The following is a 12,998-nucleotide window of genomic DNA, read 5'->3' as shown; positions in this document are numbered from 1 at the left end:
TACTCACAAGACCTTTTCTGGCTAGAGGAAGTACTAATGGGAATTTGTTTGCATATAAGCTGCCAATATCTGGATGGTGTTCTAAAAGGAAAACACTTGACAACTAACCTCAACCTCTAACCAGTTCTTCCTTTCTATTTTGCTTTGTTTCTCCTGCAGGGCTTGTGAAGTTGGGGGTTCACTGTGTCACGTGTCAGAAGGTCGCGATAAAAATTGTCAACAGAGAGAAGCTCAGTGAGTCGGTGCTAATGAAGGTAATTTTCTAATGCAAGATTTAAAAAAAAGATTAAGTTCCTGGCTCTGTGTCTCCTGTTCCATGCAAAATTAATATCTTTAATTATGTATAACAAACATCCCTGTCAGTACTAGGATTATGTGGAGCATAATAACAATAATTTAGTTATGGGGGAGGTGAGGGCAGCTGAAATGAAATGGGAGAGTGCCTGTGCTTTGTGCACAAAATAAAAGTCAGCTGCAGAGATGGTGTTTCTCTGCTGGGGCCAGTGTATGTTGGGCACCTGACTTTCAGCATTACCACAGTGTCATCATGGTACAGTGCAGGCTGAGGTGTACAAATATCAGTATAAAGAGATTTGGTGGATGTTACTTGAATATTCCTACTGCTTGCTCTGCTGCATGAGTTCTCTGCGATGACTGATTTGCCAAGTCCACAACTGCTTAAAGCTGTTGTAATTCAGTTTACAATCCACAGAGCTCTGCCATTAGAAACCCTGTGTTTGTCCCAATGGTCCCAATGGCTGTTAGTGTTCAGAAGAGCTTAGTTTGTTTTTTACCTAGCCTTGTGATTCTCCTCACATGAATGTCATTGATTGATCTTGGAGACCTAAAAATAAAATAAATGTATGCATAGCAGTTTATTCATGTGATTTGGTGACTAGAGAGGCTAAATTCAGCTTGATGGGAAGGAACACAACTGCACTGCAATCAACAGAATTCCGTCACACTGTCACCTGCAAATTACGCTAACATGTTTGCATGCAGTGTTGAGCACTTTATTGAGGTGACTTCCCTATATAAGCACACAGAGCTTCTCTAGATAAGCTCATCTCTTTACACTCCTGTTTCCCATATGGACTTCTGTGTCAGCTGTTTCCCAGCACAAGTAAGTATAGCAGCCTTACTCAGAGCAGAAAGAAAATGGAGTGTAATTTGCAGTCAGTGAATGTTACACAAAAAATGTGAGTTCATATTTTTTTCAGACAAAGATTCTGAAAGTTTATACTCAATTGTAACATGTTCAGACTTTACCTTTTTGGAATTTCATTGATGCATTCCCTTTCCTGCAGTACTGTGGATTCAAGCAGACTTCTAATGTAGACCAAAAGTTAGAATGTGAAATAGGTAAGAGAGCTGTGTATAAATGGTAAAATCTGAATGGGACACTAAGCACTGACTATATTCCACAGCAAAATAATAGGAATCTTTTTTTTAAACTTGAGCATTTTATTTGGTGAGAGAAACTGTCTGGTATTTATATAAAACACTTTACTTACCTCGCTGATTTTCAGAGTAGGAGGCAAATCACTTAGCATAGCAAAGCGATCTCTCTGCTTTAGCTGTGTTGCATTACCTCGGTTGTAGTATGAAATCTGAGTAGTGAAATGGTGTGTTAGGCCCTTGTTTACACAGCCACATGCTGGAGCATGCCATGTTTTCTGTAAGATTGTACAGCATCTTTCTCAGGAGGAAATTGCACATTGCATGGTGGTTTTCATTTTCAAACCCTTTGTGAGATTTTTCTCTTTCCAGGATTCTGTTCTCTGTGCTCAGGAGGTTGGAATAACAGATGGGATTGAAGTGGTTTGCCCAGTTCTTACATAAATTCAGTAACCAGATGTCTTTTCAGGAATGCCCTGTGCCTGGTGGTCACAGACAGGCCCTGAGACTTCTATGTGAATTTAGAATACTGATAGCCAGTTTAATCCAGTCTGGCTGGAGGGGAAAAGTGCTGCAGCTTTTGGCAATCCCAGTGTGACCATTGCAAAGCATCCAGCTTGCTGTGTGGAGCCAGCAACCACAGGGAGATAGCCAAAAGTGTGGCCAAGTCATCGTGGTGTGGTGGCATTCCTACTTTGCAAGGCTTCCCACCAGCTTATCAGTTCCAGTGACTTTCTTTGCCAGTGGGCCGTGCAGAGCAGTCCCTGGAGCCAAATGATTCAGGACCACAGCTACTCTTCCAAGCCAGGCCCAGATTGATGGATTTTGCTTTAATGTCTCCTTGGACAGAAAAGCCGGATCTGACAAACGTGCACACCTGCCACATGAAGCTGTAACCGTGCAGTGCTATGGCCATTTATCCTAGAGCATAAGGAGAAAGTCTGCTCACGGTGCTTTCAACATCTAAAGTGACAGGCAGAAGCATATACAGCAGGCTGCTTTCTTTGTCATCATTATTCTGTTTTGACTTGCTTCTTGTAGCCTTCATTTCTCCAGTGTTTTTGCAGTGTTTTATTCTGTATATTCAGGGAACTGTCCCTTCTCTCTGCAGCTGCTCTTCATCTGAGCTGTGCAGAATTGAGAGGCATTTGGTAAAGTGCTTTCTAATCATAACGTTGTAGTATCGATATTTCTGGAGAGAAGAATTTGGAATTGTAGCAGCTGGTCTCAATTAGCAGAACTGCTGCTATGGAGATGATACACGGGCAGGCACAATGCAGCACAGGCTGCAGTAAATGTATCATCCAAGTGCTCGCTGCCCTGTCAGGGGATGGGGCTGCTCCGTGCACACACAGCCTTTTGCTTTGTCATGCCCTGACTGCTAAATGCAGGCTGGGGAGCAGTGTTCCTTCTCCAGCTCCAGCTTGGGCCTGTCTGGGTCCTGGCTTTGGGGCAAAGCTACATATGTAATTTCACAGTTGAGGGAAGAGGTTGGTTCTGTTCTCGCTCCTGCCTTCCCTCAACTGGTGAAAGCTTCACTGGGCTTCTTCAGCAGGAACCCCACTGATGTGGAGACCTGTGTCCCACAGTATTCTGGCTTGCTCTAGCACAAATTGGCAGGAAAGATTTCAGAAAGCAGTGTGCTACAGGAAGTGTCTTGAGATTGAAATATGGTTCATTAACTTCCTTGAATTACATCTGGACCACTGACAGGGAAATTAGGCCCAGAATTCCAGAGTTGTCTATAAAACAGTAACATTTCCTGAACAGCCAGGTTCACTACTGATGGTTGCATTTTCAGTACCAATACAAGCATTTGGAGTTTATGACTTCAGAATATAAAGGTTAAAGCAAATCTTTCCTCTGGTATGGCAAAAGCTCATTTGAAAACACTGAGGTGTCTCATGGGATATACTCAGAAGAGTCCTTTCTCCTCTTTATTATCTCACCAGTTCTCTTCCATTCCAGCCTTCCAAAAGAATAAACAACAACAAAAAACCTACTCATTGGTGATCCATCAGACAAATCATTGTTTGGACAGAAATTGGTAGTAGAAGCAATGGGAGCATAAAGGGTGAAAAATGAGAAGGGGACAGCTGGCCTTGGTCTAATTACTTGAACATGCAGGCATCCTCAGAAAGCCACAGATGTCCCAGGCCTGATGACTGGAGCCCAGAGCTCCATATGTGTGCTTTGTGTCAGTGTGCCTTTTGTTTCTTCTGAGTCCTCCAGTGCTGGCCTTGAAGCAAGGCAGGTATTTCCAGGGTAGGGAAGCAGTCCCACTGCTGTGGAGATGGGAAAAAAAGCAGTCCCACTGCTGTGGAGCTCAGTTGTATCAGGTGGTGATTTTTGGGGAGACTAATGAGCTCTGCATCCAAAAAATTCTGCACACAATTCTGTGTTCTTAACCACAAAAGGTCTTGCAGCGATCACTATTGGATTGCCTGGAATGGTTGAGTGGAAGGATGGGTAGGAGAATCGAGTGTCACTTCCTCTTGGAACTGACAGGATAACTTATGGAAGCATACTTGTAAATAACTGCTGCTTTGCCTGGTCTGTTCATCATCTCTTACTTCTTCCTGAGCTTCTACTTCAATGTTTATTTCTCTGCTATCTCATCCTACTTTAGAGTCTTTCCTTCCCTCTCCATTTTCTTTCAGTTGTCTCTTTTTAAGCCGTTCATTCTTCATTCCCTTCCATTCTGTGACTTCTTCCTTTCTTCTGTTTTCCCTCTTTTGGTACAGAAAGTCATGTAGCAGTTGTCACTGTTTGTTGCAAAAACTGCTGAAATGCACCCTGTCTGGTTAAGATGCCTGTTCTTCAAGGAAAAAAGTTTAGAAATTGGGCACAATTTAGAAAGTATCTGAGAGAGTAAGAAAACAATCAGAGGCTGTGCTTTATAAGACTCAGGGGACTTAGTTTATTAAAGAGAAGGCGAACACATAGCTTAATTGTAGTCTGTACATACTGATAAAGAGGATAGGCATGTGATAACAGGATATTACAATCTTGGGTATAAAAAGCTGATTGGAAACTAAGTTGCAAGCTGTAGGTAGATTACATGTAGAAATACTAGGCCTATTTGACCACTGGATGAAGTTTCTAATTGGAACAAGCCCCCCAAAGCTCTAGTGAGTTTTTCTTCTGAAAGTCAAACTTCATCTTACACTGCAGTGTTTTTTCCTAAAATCCAAGATCCTAAAATCCAAGTTTAACTTCAGATGCTGGACTTGAAGCAGGAGGTGTAGCTGGTTTCCTGATCATGCTATGCATTAGCTGTGATCAGATCAATGCAAAAGCCTCTCTGGCCTGACAATCCATGGAGCTGGGAATTTCAATCACACACTTGAAATCTGTGAGAAGTCCCATATTTCTGTCTGGGGCATAAAGAGATGCACGTGTGCAAGTTGTCTGTAGAAGCAGAAATTTACGTTCCCCCAAATGAATTTAAGAAGGCAATACTTGAGAACAGCAGCTTCTACTTGGAATACCTTATTTTCAAACTGTTGGGTGATATTGGGTGACCTAGCTGTCCTCAACTGCTGACTGCAGGCTGGTCTACAGAAATCATTACCAGAACATCAGAACAGCATCAGGGAGAAGTTAAATCTGAAGCAGAAGTGGACTGAAGTTGGTTCAAGTTCAGCTTTGATCACAACAAGGGCAGTCTCCCTGACACTAACAAAGCCAAACTCACCAACACCAAACCTCAATTCCACCAAATCAATACTTTTTTCTGATGTATTCAATAGTGGCCTAATTGTTCCCCAGCTGCAGTATTTAGGAGTTTTGCTATTGATTGCAGTGGAAATGGTGTTAAGCTGTTGCTGAATCTCACTGAGTACCTCTAGCATTGTGTACAAATGAATAAAGAGACAAGGGCATGGGATATCCTCAGTGAAATACATTTAAAGTACTCTAGGATATTGGATATGAGATTTTGGAGGTGGTTATATTAAAAATAGCAAACGGGAGGGAAATTATCTCCATTTATTAAAAAGAAGTACCAAGAAAAATGTTTTAAAGAATTCATCAAACTTTCCAGGACTTCTTGATTCAGGAGCACTGTGCTAACTTGCTGACACTCATCTATTATTCTTCTAATTGCCTGGCATATTGCTGTGAGAAGAAAGTAACCCAGAGGACCTTGTACTTGTGGCAAAAAAAAAAAAAAAAAAAAAGATGAAAGGATAAAGGAAATTAAATCTCCCCAAAGCATGTACTTGCTCATATTTTCACTTGCTGTTGAACATGTAGGTTTCAATGTATAAATGAGTATATTCACGCTTATACACTCTCATCCTCATTGTGGTTTATCTTTAACCTGGAGCATTACCACATGATTGCCAGCTTTTAGCCCTGAAAGAGAGCAGATTAGAAGTGTGTGACATGCATAGGCACTGAGCAAACTGCAGAAATGATTGGCAGCCATCAAAGACCAGGAGCGCATAAACGCAGGCTTAGCCCCTGTGTCTGTGACCCTTGTTCATATTCTAGTAGCAACCCAGTTAGCACAGCACAGCATCCTGTCTGCAAGTCTCTCTTCTGAGTTCAATGAGATAAAAAAGCACCTTGCAATATGAAAAATACGGGCAAAATGAAAGGGACTTTCCCCCCCCCCCCCGGCTCCCTCCTGCTAGAGGGAGTTTGGGATTAGGGATCTGTTACTGAATGTATAATGGAGAGTGTTTTGTTTTAAACTGGAGCTGCTGGGGACTGTTGAAAGCCTGTTCACTTGTCATCTGTTTGAGCATTTAAAGAAGTTGGGTAATTATGTTTTCCTTCAGAGAATGACTCTCCGCCTCCACTTTCCACCGCACATACAAGGAACACAGTTAGAGGCATTCTTAAGGAAGGAAATCAAACGGGAATCACGAGCACATGATGTACCTGTCAGAGGAACAAACCTGTCAAGTGTGCATAGTGCCTTTTGCTTTCTGAAGTTAGTATGATCAATTGAGGCATTTGGGCAAGCTATTAAAATAATTGGCCTTTTACAGCAGTCTGGCTCAAACCTCTATTGTACCCAAAATGTTCTACCCACAGCCTTGTGTGTGCAAACACATAGGCATAGACAGTCTACCACTCTTGTGTACTGGCTTGGTCATGCAGCAGTAAATGTCCCTCATGAGCCCAGGCCAGAGCTAGCTGAACTTAAGGAGTGCTTTTTACTTTTCATTTCAGTTGATTATAACCATAATGCCTCAATGGGAAGTAACTGCTCCTGGAGATGAGACATCTGAATGCGCACAGCATTCTAGTCCTCATCCACTTGTGAAACTTCTCTCAATAATTATCCTATAAAACCCCTTTCTGTTCAGTGTTGACTGTTTCCACTGTAATTGCAGTGTCCTTGCACTTGGAGTGAGACTGACAATAGTTTAACTTCGTGTTGCTTTCCCTACTGAAGCTTCTGTAAATTCTCCTCTTCCATGGCCAAAGCTTAGTTTTATCAAAAGATGTTGGTTGGCTGAAGTGTTTTCTCTGAAATAACTTCATCTCAATGAACTCCTGATATATCAAAGTCTAGGTTTCTTCTGAACTTCCTCTGTATTTGTAGCAGGCTGTTGAAGAGTCCTCTTTGCATTTTACCCCAGCAGAGACCCTGAAAGTCCTGCCTGTTCGGTACTCCCACTGCCTCTGAGCCCAACGTTATCATGCCAAGATGTCGGAAGCCTTGAGACAGGCTCCAAGAGGCCATAGCTTTGGGGCAGACCCACCATCCTTAGCTAGAAAGATGTGTCCCTACACCACATGTAGGAATGGTAGAAGGTGCTGAGATCCTCAGCTGTTATCAGGCTTGAGGCTCATTTTTTGGGGAAGGACAAGCAGTAGGAGTTACCCTGAAAGGCAAGGGGAACCACAGGTGAAAAGACTTCTCACTCTGTTGTACATTGGTTTGCATGTCACATTCCAGAATCTTGTCTGGAAGGCTTTTAATTCTTTTTTTCTTTCATCTTGAAAAGAGAACCAGTGGCATCAGAACAGCTCTAGCAGTAATGGGACATAAATCCTTGAGTAGATTGACTGAAACCAGTTGGTTCAGGTATTTAACCCTGCATCATCATGTAGAATAAACACCATAAATATCAGTACAGTGATCCATGCCAATTAAGGGATGTAGTCCATTCCTGTATGTAGCAGGCAAACCATTTGAGTAAAGACTTTGTTCAAAGATTATCTTATTTTTGCTGAAATAACTGGATGGTGCCCTGTAAACCAGCACTACCTTTCTGTAAGAAGTGTTTCTTAGCACTGTTTAGTGTATGAGTTTCCCAGCTCAAAAAAAAATTGTGTCTTTTAATGCATGTTTAACTGGTACAGCTGAGAGCCAAGAACTGCGCTGTCATTTAGGGGATACAGGCTCTTCCTGTTTGTTTAGCATGCTTCTGTCCAACATGAACGTTTTACTGATTATTTGTTAAGTATAAACCAGGCCTTACTCAGTCAATTCCCTGCAGTTTGTGCTATTAAGTAGTTGGCAGAAATTTAGGAAAAATCTGGGAAGGCCCAATCCCAGTGCAATTAACTGTTGGTACCAGAGCTGTCAGATGGAGCTTGGTGCACTCTGCTGTGGGTTTGCTCTGCTGCTGTTTAGAGCATGTTGATCTCTGTAGTGGTGAGTTTTTAGGTATTTGAGCATTTTCTCTTTTACCAGGTGCTATTTTTGAACTTGCTGCCTTGCCTTCTGGCATCCTGAGATGCTGTATCCACAGCTGGCATGGGTTTAACACACTGGTCTGTTCATGAAGAGCCCTCCTGTAGCAATAAACCATTGTTTGCCCTCCCCTGCTGTGGGTGCACACACCACACAGAGAGGACTCCCGAGTTTTAGTTCAAAATGGTGTTTCACGTCCTACTCCAGGAGAATTTTCCAGGTGTGCCAACAGTGAGAGAGCCCAAGCCCAGCTACCACACAGTGACAAAAATAGCAGTCATAGCAAATGGTTGATTTTTCTCCAAGGTGGGAGCAGAAATGGCTGCTTTGTCAGAACACCTGGTATTCTTGAGTCCTGTGGCGTAATGGAGCATGTTGTGCTCAGCTGCATGGGGAGGCAGCAGCAAAGGCTTTGTGTTGTGTGAGGGATAATGGAGATGTTGCCTTAATTCCCTACAAACCAGAGGGAAGGTGAGATTGAGTTTAGTCTTGAACTTGTGCATCTCTGGCAGTCTCTCAGCATGCAGCAATTGCTCGAGAACATCTCTTTTATAGCATCATGCATTGTCCCTGGTGGAAACAGCAACTTTTTAAAGTGGCAATAAATTCTGGGGTGCGGGCTGGCTTTTTCAAGAACACTTGGTGAAAACTCACACAGGCAGTCAAAGTCATTCCCCTTTTGGGAAATTTGGAACTGGTACTCCAGGTTATGCTAAAATGAAGACATTCAAAGTCTGGTTTTAGAACATTTTGGTAAGGCAGGGGTGAATAGCTGTCAACACTCAAGAAGGAGGATCTGGCCTATAAAACAGGATCACTTGTTCCTGTTCCTGGCACATAAACCACAGACACAAACATTCTTATACTGCAGCTCTCCCAAGTACCTCCTCTTCTGTACATTGAGTAGGGAACTTGTGAAGGAATGTCACTGGTGCAAGGTGTAACACAGAGTGCAGGTCTGTAGTTTTTTTCTACTTTTGGGTTTCCTGTTGGTCCAGGAGAAAAACATTCTTTATTATCTGTAAGTTTCAAATGCAGGCATAGCTACAGGAAATAAATAATATCATTACGTATAAACCATATTTTCTCTCAAGTCCTTTCATAAGGAATTGGGCTGTGAAATTTAGCTTATCCTCCAGTTCCTGATAGCTTTTTGCACCCTTCTGTACAGCTCTATATATCAACTATAATCAAGACTAGATCTGATTGAAGTTGTCACCAGAATATGCAAAAACCATTGTAACAAATGTATCAGGAGATGGGGATTGTGTTGCTAGTTTTCTTCATTGTACCTGAAACAGATTTTCAACAGTCATTATACAGAAATATAGTTGTCTCATAAGAATTCCTGATAGATTACATTTTAGAGTGTTCTGGAAGTCTGGTTACACTGTCAGAAATGTCACCATGGATCCTTGTAATAGACTGGAATTTACTATTGCTCTGTGGTCAGAAATCTGGTGTGCATTTCTACATCTGTGTGTGTAGATGGTCCAGCAGAAAGAACTTGCTATCAATAGAGGGAAATTTCCTCCATCTGTAAAATACTTTAGCATAAAGTTCTTTTTTAGAGATCTTTCTTCTTATATTTCCTTCCTAATACCCTGAAATAAATCCCCTCAGTCTAATGTTCTTATCTCTTTTCTTTGATGAATTTCCTCCCTTCACTCCTGCTCCCTCAGCTGCCCCTGAATTTCCCTCCTAAATCCCTTCTGTCCTTTGCCAATCTCCTGTTGTCCCCCACCATCCACTGTAGCGCTTCCAAAGGAAAGACGCACACAGAAAGAGAGTACATGTTATCCTCTAGGTATTATGGGTTCATTTTATCCTCATTTCCACCTCTTAAATCAATCCCTGATTTATCAAATCCAGAAAATAAAAACATTTACTTAAGAACAAATGGCTAAGGTCATTGGACAGAGGGCAGTGTGGCACACAGCTGTTCTCACAGTCATTTGGGGCTGTGTTTTCACTTCCTTTTCCTCTAGGAGTGTAAGCTGTGACTTTAGCAGCCACAGAGGAACTTGGATTAGGAAGCAGTCTTGTGGAGGTACCTCAGAGTACCAGACTCCTTCTGGGAAGCAGTGCAGTCAAACTGGAGATTTGGTTGCTCTGTAGTACCAGAATATCCCCAGTATAGCAGACAAGGTACCTAGACCCTGCTCAGTAGACTAAATTTATCTATTTATCAGAATAAAAATATGTATTTCAGAGGGACTGGCATGGAAATCCAGCAACTGGTAGAAAGAGATCTAAATGCTGCCTATAACAGTAAAAAAACCCCTTGGAGATCTGTTAACATAAAATCCTTCATTTTTGAGGAGAAATGGTGTCTTTGCCTTCCTGCACGGCTGTGCAAGGCTGACAGTGGTGAGAACACTTTCAGGAAAAAGCCGCAGTTAGCAGTGCCCAAGGACTTGCTACCTGCTTAGTGCTGGGCAAAGCCACTTGCTGCTGGTGCACAGGAAGGGTGTGTGTTTCATTTTGCCCTCCTGCTAACTGACCTGGGTTTTTGGCAGACACCAGTGATTTAGTGTTTCTCTGCGTTTGTTTGGCTGCAGATGCAGCTCAATACAGACTGAGCCAGGGTTCAGACTCTCAAATGTCAAGTCTGGGGCTGATGACATACTGCCTCAGGAAGAGAAGAGATATTAAGGATGGAGAAATCTAAGACAGACAGATTGTTAGAGTGTGCAGGAGTGAAATATTGGACAAATGTGCAGAATCATAGAAACAAAGGTTGAAGGGACCTCTGAGGGTTTGTGTAGTCCATCCTCCCACTCAGACAAGGACTGCTGTTGCCATGGGTCAGCTTTAGCTTTGTCTGACTTGGTTTTGAAAACCTTAAGGGATGAGATTCATCAGCTTCCCTGGACAGCCTGTTTCAGTGCTGCATTGCACTCCTAGTGGTTTAATTCATCCCTAATATCTAACCTGAACCCCAGTGCAGATGTGAGGAGAGAGATTGACCAGCTATTGTGGCTGTTGCTTCCAGCAATAAATAAACTGTCAGTCATCAAATAAAGACTTCAAGCAATTTTTAAAAAAAAATCTATAGGAGCTGGAAGAAGAAACACTTTGGAGCTGTGGAGACAGTACGGTATATTGCAGCCTCATGGCAGAAACAACTGATCAGTGAAGTCAGGAGTCATGCCACAAAAATTTAGTATGAAAAGGGTCAGCAAAATCAAAATTGATGTGTAAAACTGAGAATCAACAGGCCAGCATACAGAGAATGGGGGTCTCAACAGCTGAAAATAAACATAGCAAGAAGTGGGTTTAGGACTAGTTCAGAGGCTGCTTTACTGAGGGGATGCTGAGGCTTAAGCAGCCTAAAGGAACTCATGGTAATGATCACATTTCATTTTTGGTTTGAATACCAACAAGAGAGCAACCACATTAGCAGGCAATGGAGGAATACTCTCTTAGAGCCTGCCTGGAGACTTGAGAGGTGAGATCTGTGAGAGGTAACACTGGAAGTAAGATCACAAGTGCACTGGACTGGAATAAAGGACATGGCAACTGAATTTCTGTGATTTAAGTGTTAGATACAAATCAAATTCGAGGTATAGACAAGTTCTGTGGGTATAGTTTGAGGAACAGCTAGCAGACGATAGATGAAATAATTAACATATTGACATACCTTCACTGTGCTTCTAAAGAGGTCTTGGCTATTTCTGACTTTTTCATTTCTCACTCTCTCAAATTGCTGGTTCTCACAGAGACTCGACCTCCATCGTCTATCATCCCTCCAGCTGTCTCTTTCATTACAGTTTCTATTTATCTTCCACTTGTTTTCCAGGTGCAGATCATTAGAAATGCTTGGTTTCTCTCCCCTTATTTTTTCACATTTTTTGAACAGCAATACCATTTGTACAATTCCTTGTTTCTTCCTTATTGCTATAACTGTCTACTACTCCTGGAAATACAATTTTCTTCTCCTGTTTTGATTCTGAGTTCTCTATGTACCACTCCTTAGATTACCCCACAGCCATCCTTCTTTAAAGCTATAACCCCCTCTGATTAGTTCTGTATCCTCAGACCTTTAGCTGTGAGATACTACTACTCATATATATGCCTTAGAAACTTTCATTTATCTTTTCTTCAAAGGTTTTTAAATTTAAAGAAAGCTGGGGGTTGTGTGCATCCTTAACCTGAAATAAGATGCCACAATCCTGCCATCATTGTCTAATAATCTGATACCCACTCTCTGACCTTCAGTAGGGCAGAATTTAACATAGCCTGATTTAAATAAAGTGCTGTAAATAGCCAGTCAGAATCATCAGGTCCTTTATTTGCATATTCAGATGTGGTTTTTCAAAGTTACAATATCTCAGCCAGTGTATATCAGCACTTTAGGCATTATTTTTATGGTCAGGAGTTCAAATGCCTAGACCTGTAGCACACAATGTAATGGGAGTTTTGGGACGGCCAAGCAGAATTAAAGGATTCAGGGCATAGCAAAAAGGTTGTCTTGATAGATTTAATACATATGCTGATGTTTAGATAACCGAAGCTTAGAGCCTATACTTAATCTGTATAGAAATTAAGAATGTGTTTCAGGATTTTATAGGCCAGGCATGTTCCTGAGAATATGTTTCAATTAATTAGTTTTTATTATGAGATTCAGGAAGCTAATGATTTTGTAGTTGAAAGATGAGGATTGCTCCTGGATGCATCAGAATGTATAGGTGGGAATTTTTAAATGGATTTAGTAGACAATAGATGACAGGTATTTATCACCGGGTGAACAAGTAGCAGATGATGTAACTCTGCTACTCCTAGTGGAAATATCTTCCATTAATTTTCAATCGAGACTTCTGTGGCTCAGAATGCATATAAAACATGCTAGTCTAATCTCAGAGTTATCATAAGAGGATTCTACTCCTGTTGGATTCAGCAGAACTGCAGCTAATTTCTGCAGGAGTTCTTTTTCTGCTGT

At 41.7% G+C, this 12,998-nt stretch overlaps 1 protein-coding gene across 3 annotated transcripts in view; it reads left to right on the top strand.

The window, feature by feature from the left end:
* Positions 1-12,998, top strand: part of BRSK2 (BR serine/threonine kinase 2) — a 302,408-nt gene that overhangs the window by 151,680 nt on the left and 137,730 nt on the right. For all 3 annotated transcript variants that reach the window (XM_058806653.1, XM_058806651.1, XM_058806650.1), the window contains exon 2: positions 160-254. In XM_058806653.1, the coding sequence (XP_058662636.1) occupies positions 160-254 (95 nt within the window). The remainder of the gene's footprint in view (positions 1-159; positions 255-12,998) is intronic.

Source organism: Ammospiza caudacuta, chromosome 6 (genome assembly GCF_027887145.1).
Source record: "Ammospiza caudacuta isolate bAmmCau1 chromosome 6, bAmmCau1.pri, whole genome shotgun sequence".
NCBI lineage: Eukaryota > Metazoa > Chordata > Aves > Passeriformes > Passerellidae > Ammospiza > Ammospiza caudacuta.
The sequence above is the reverse complement of the archived record's forward strand: the minus strand, read 5'-3'. Positions and strand labels throughout refer to the sequence as shown.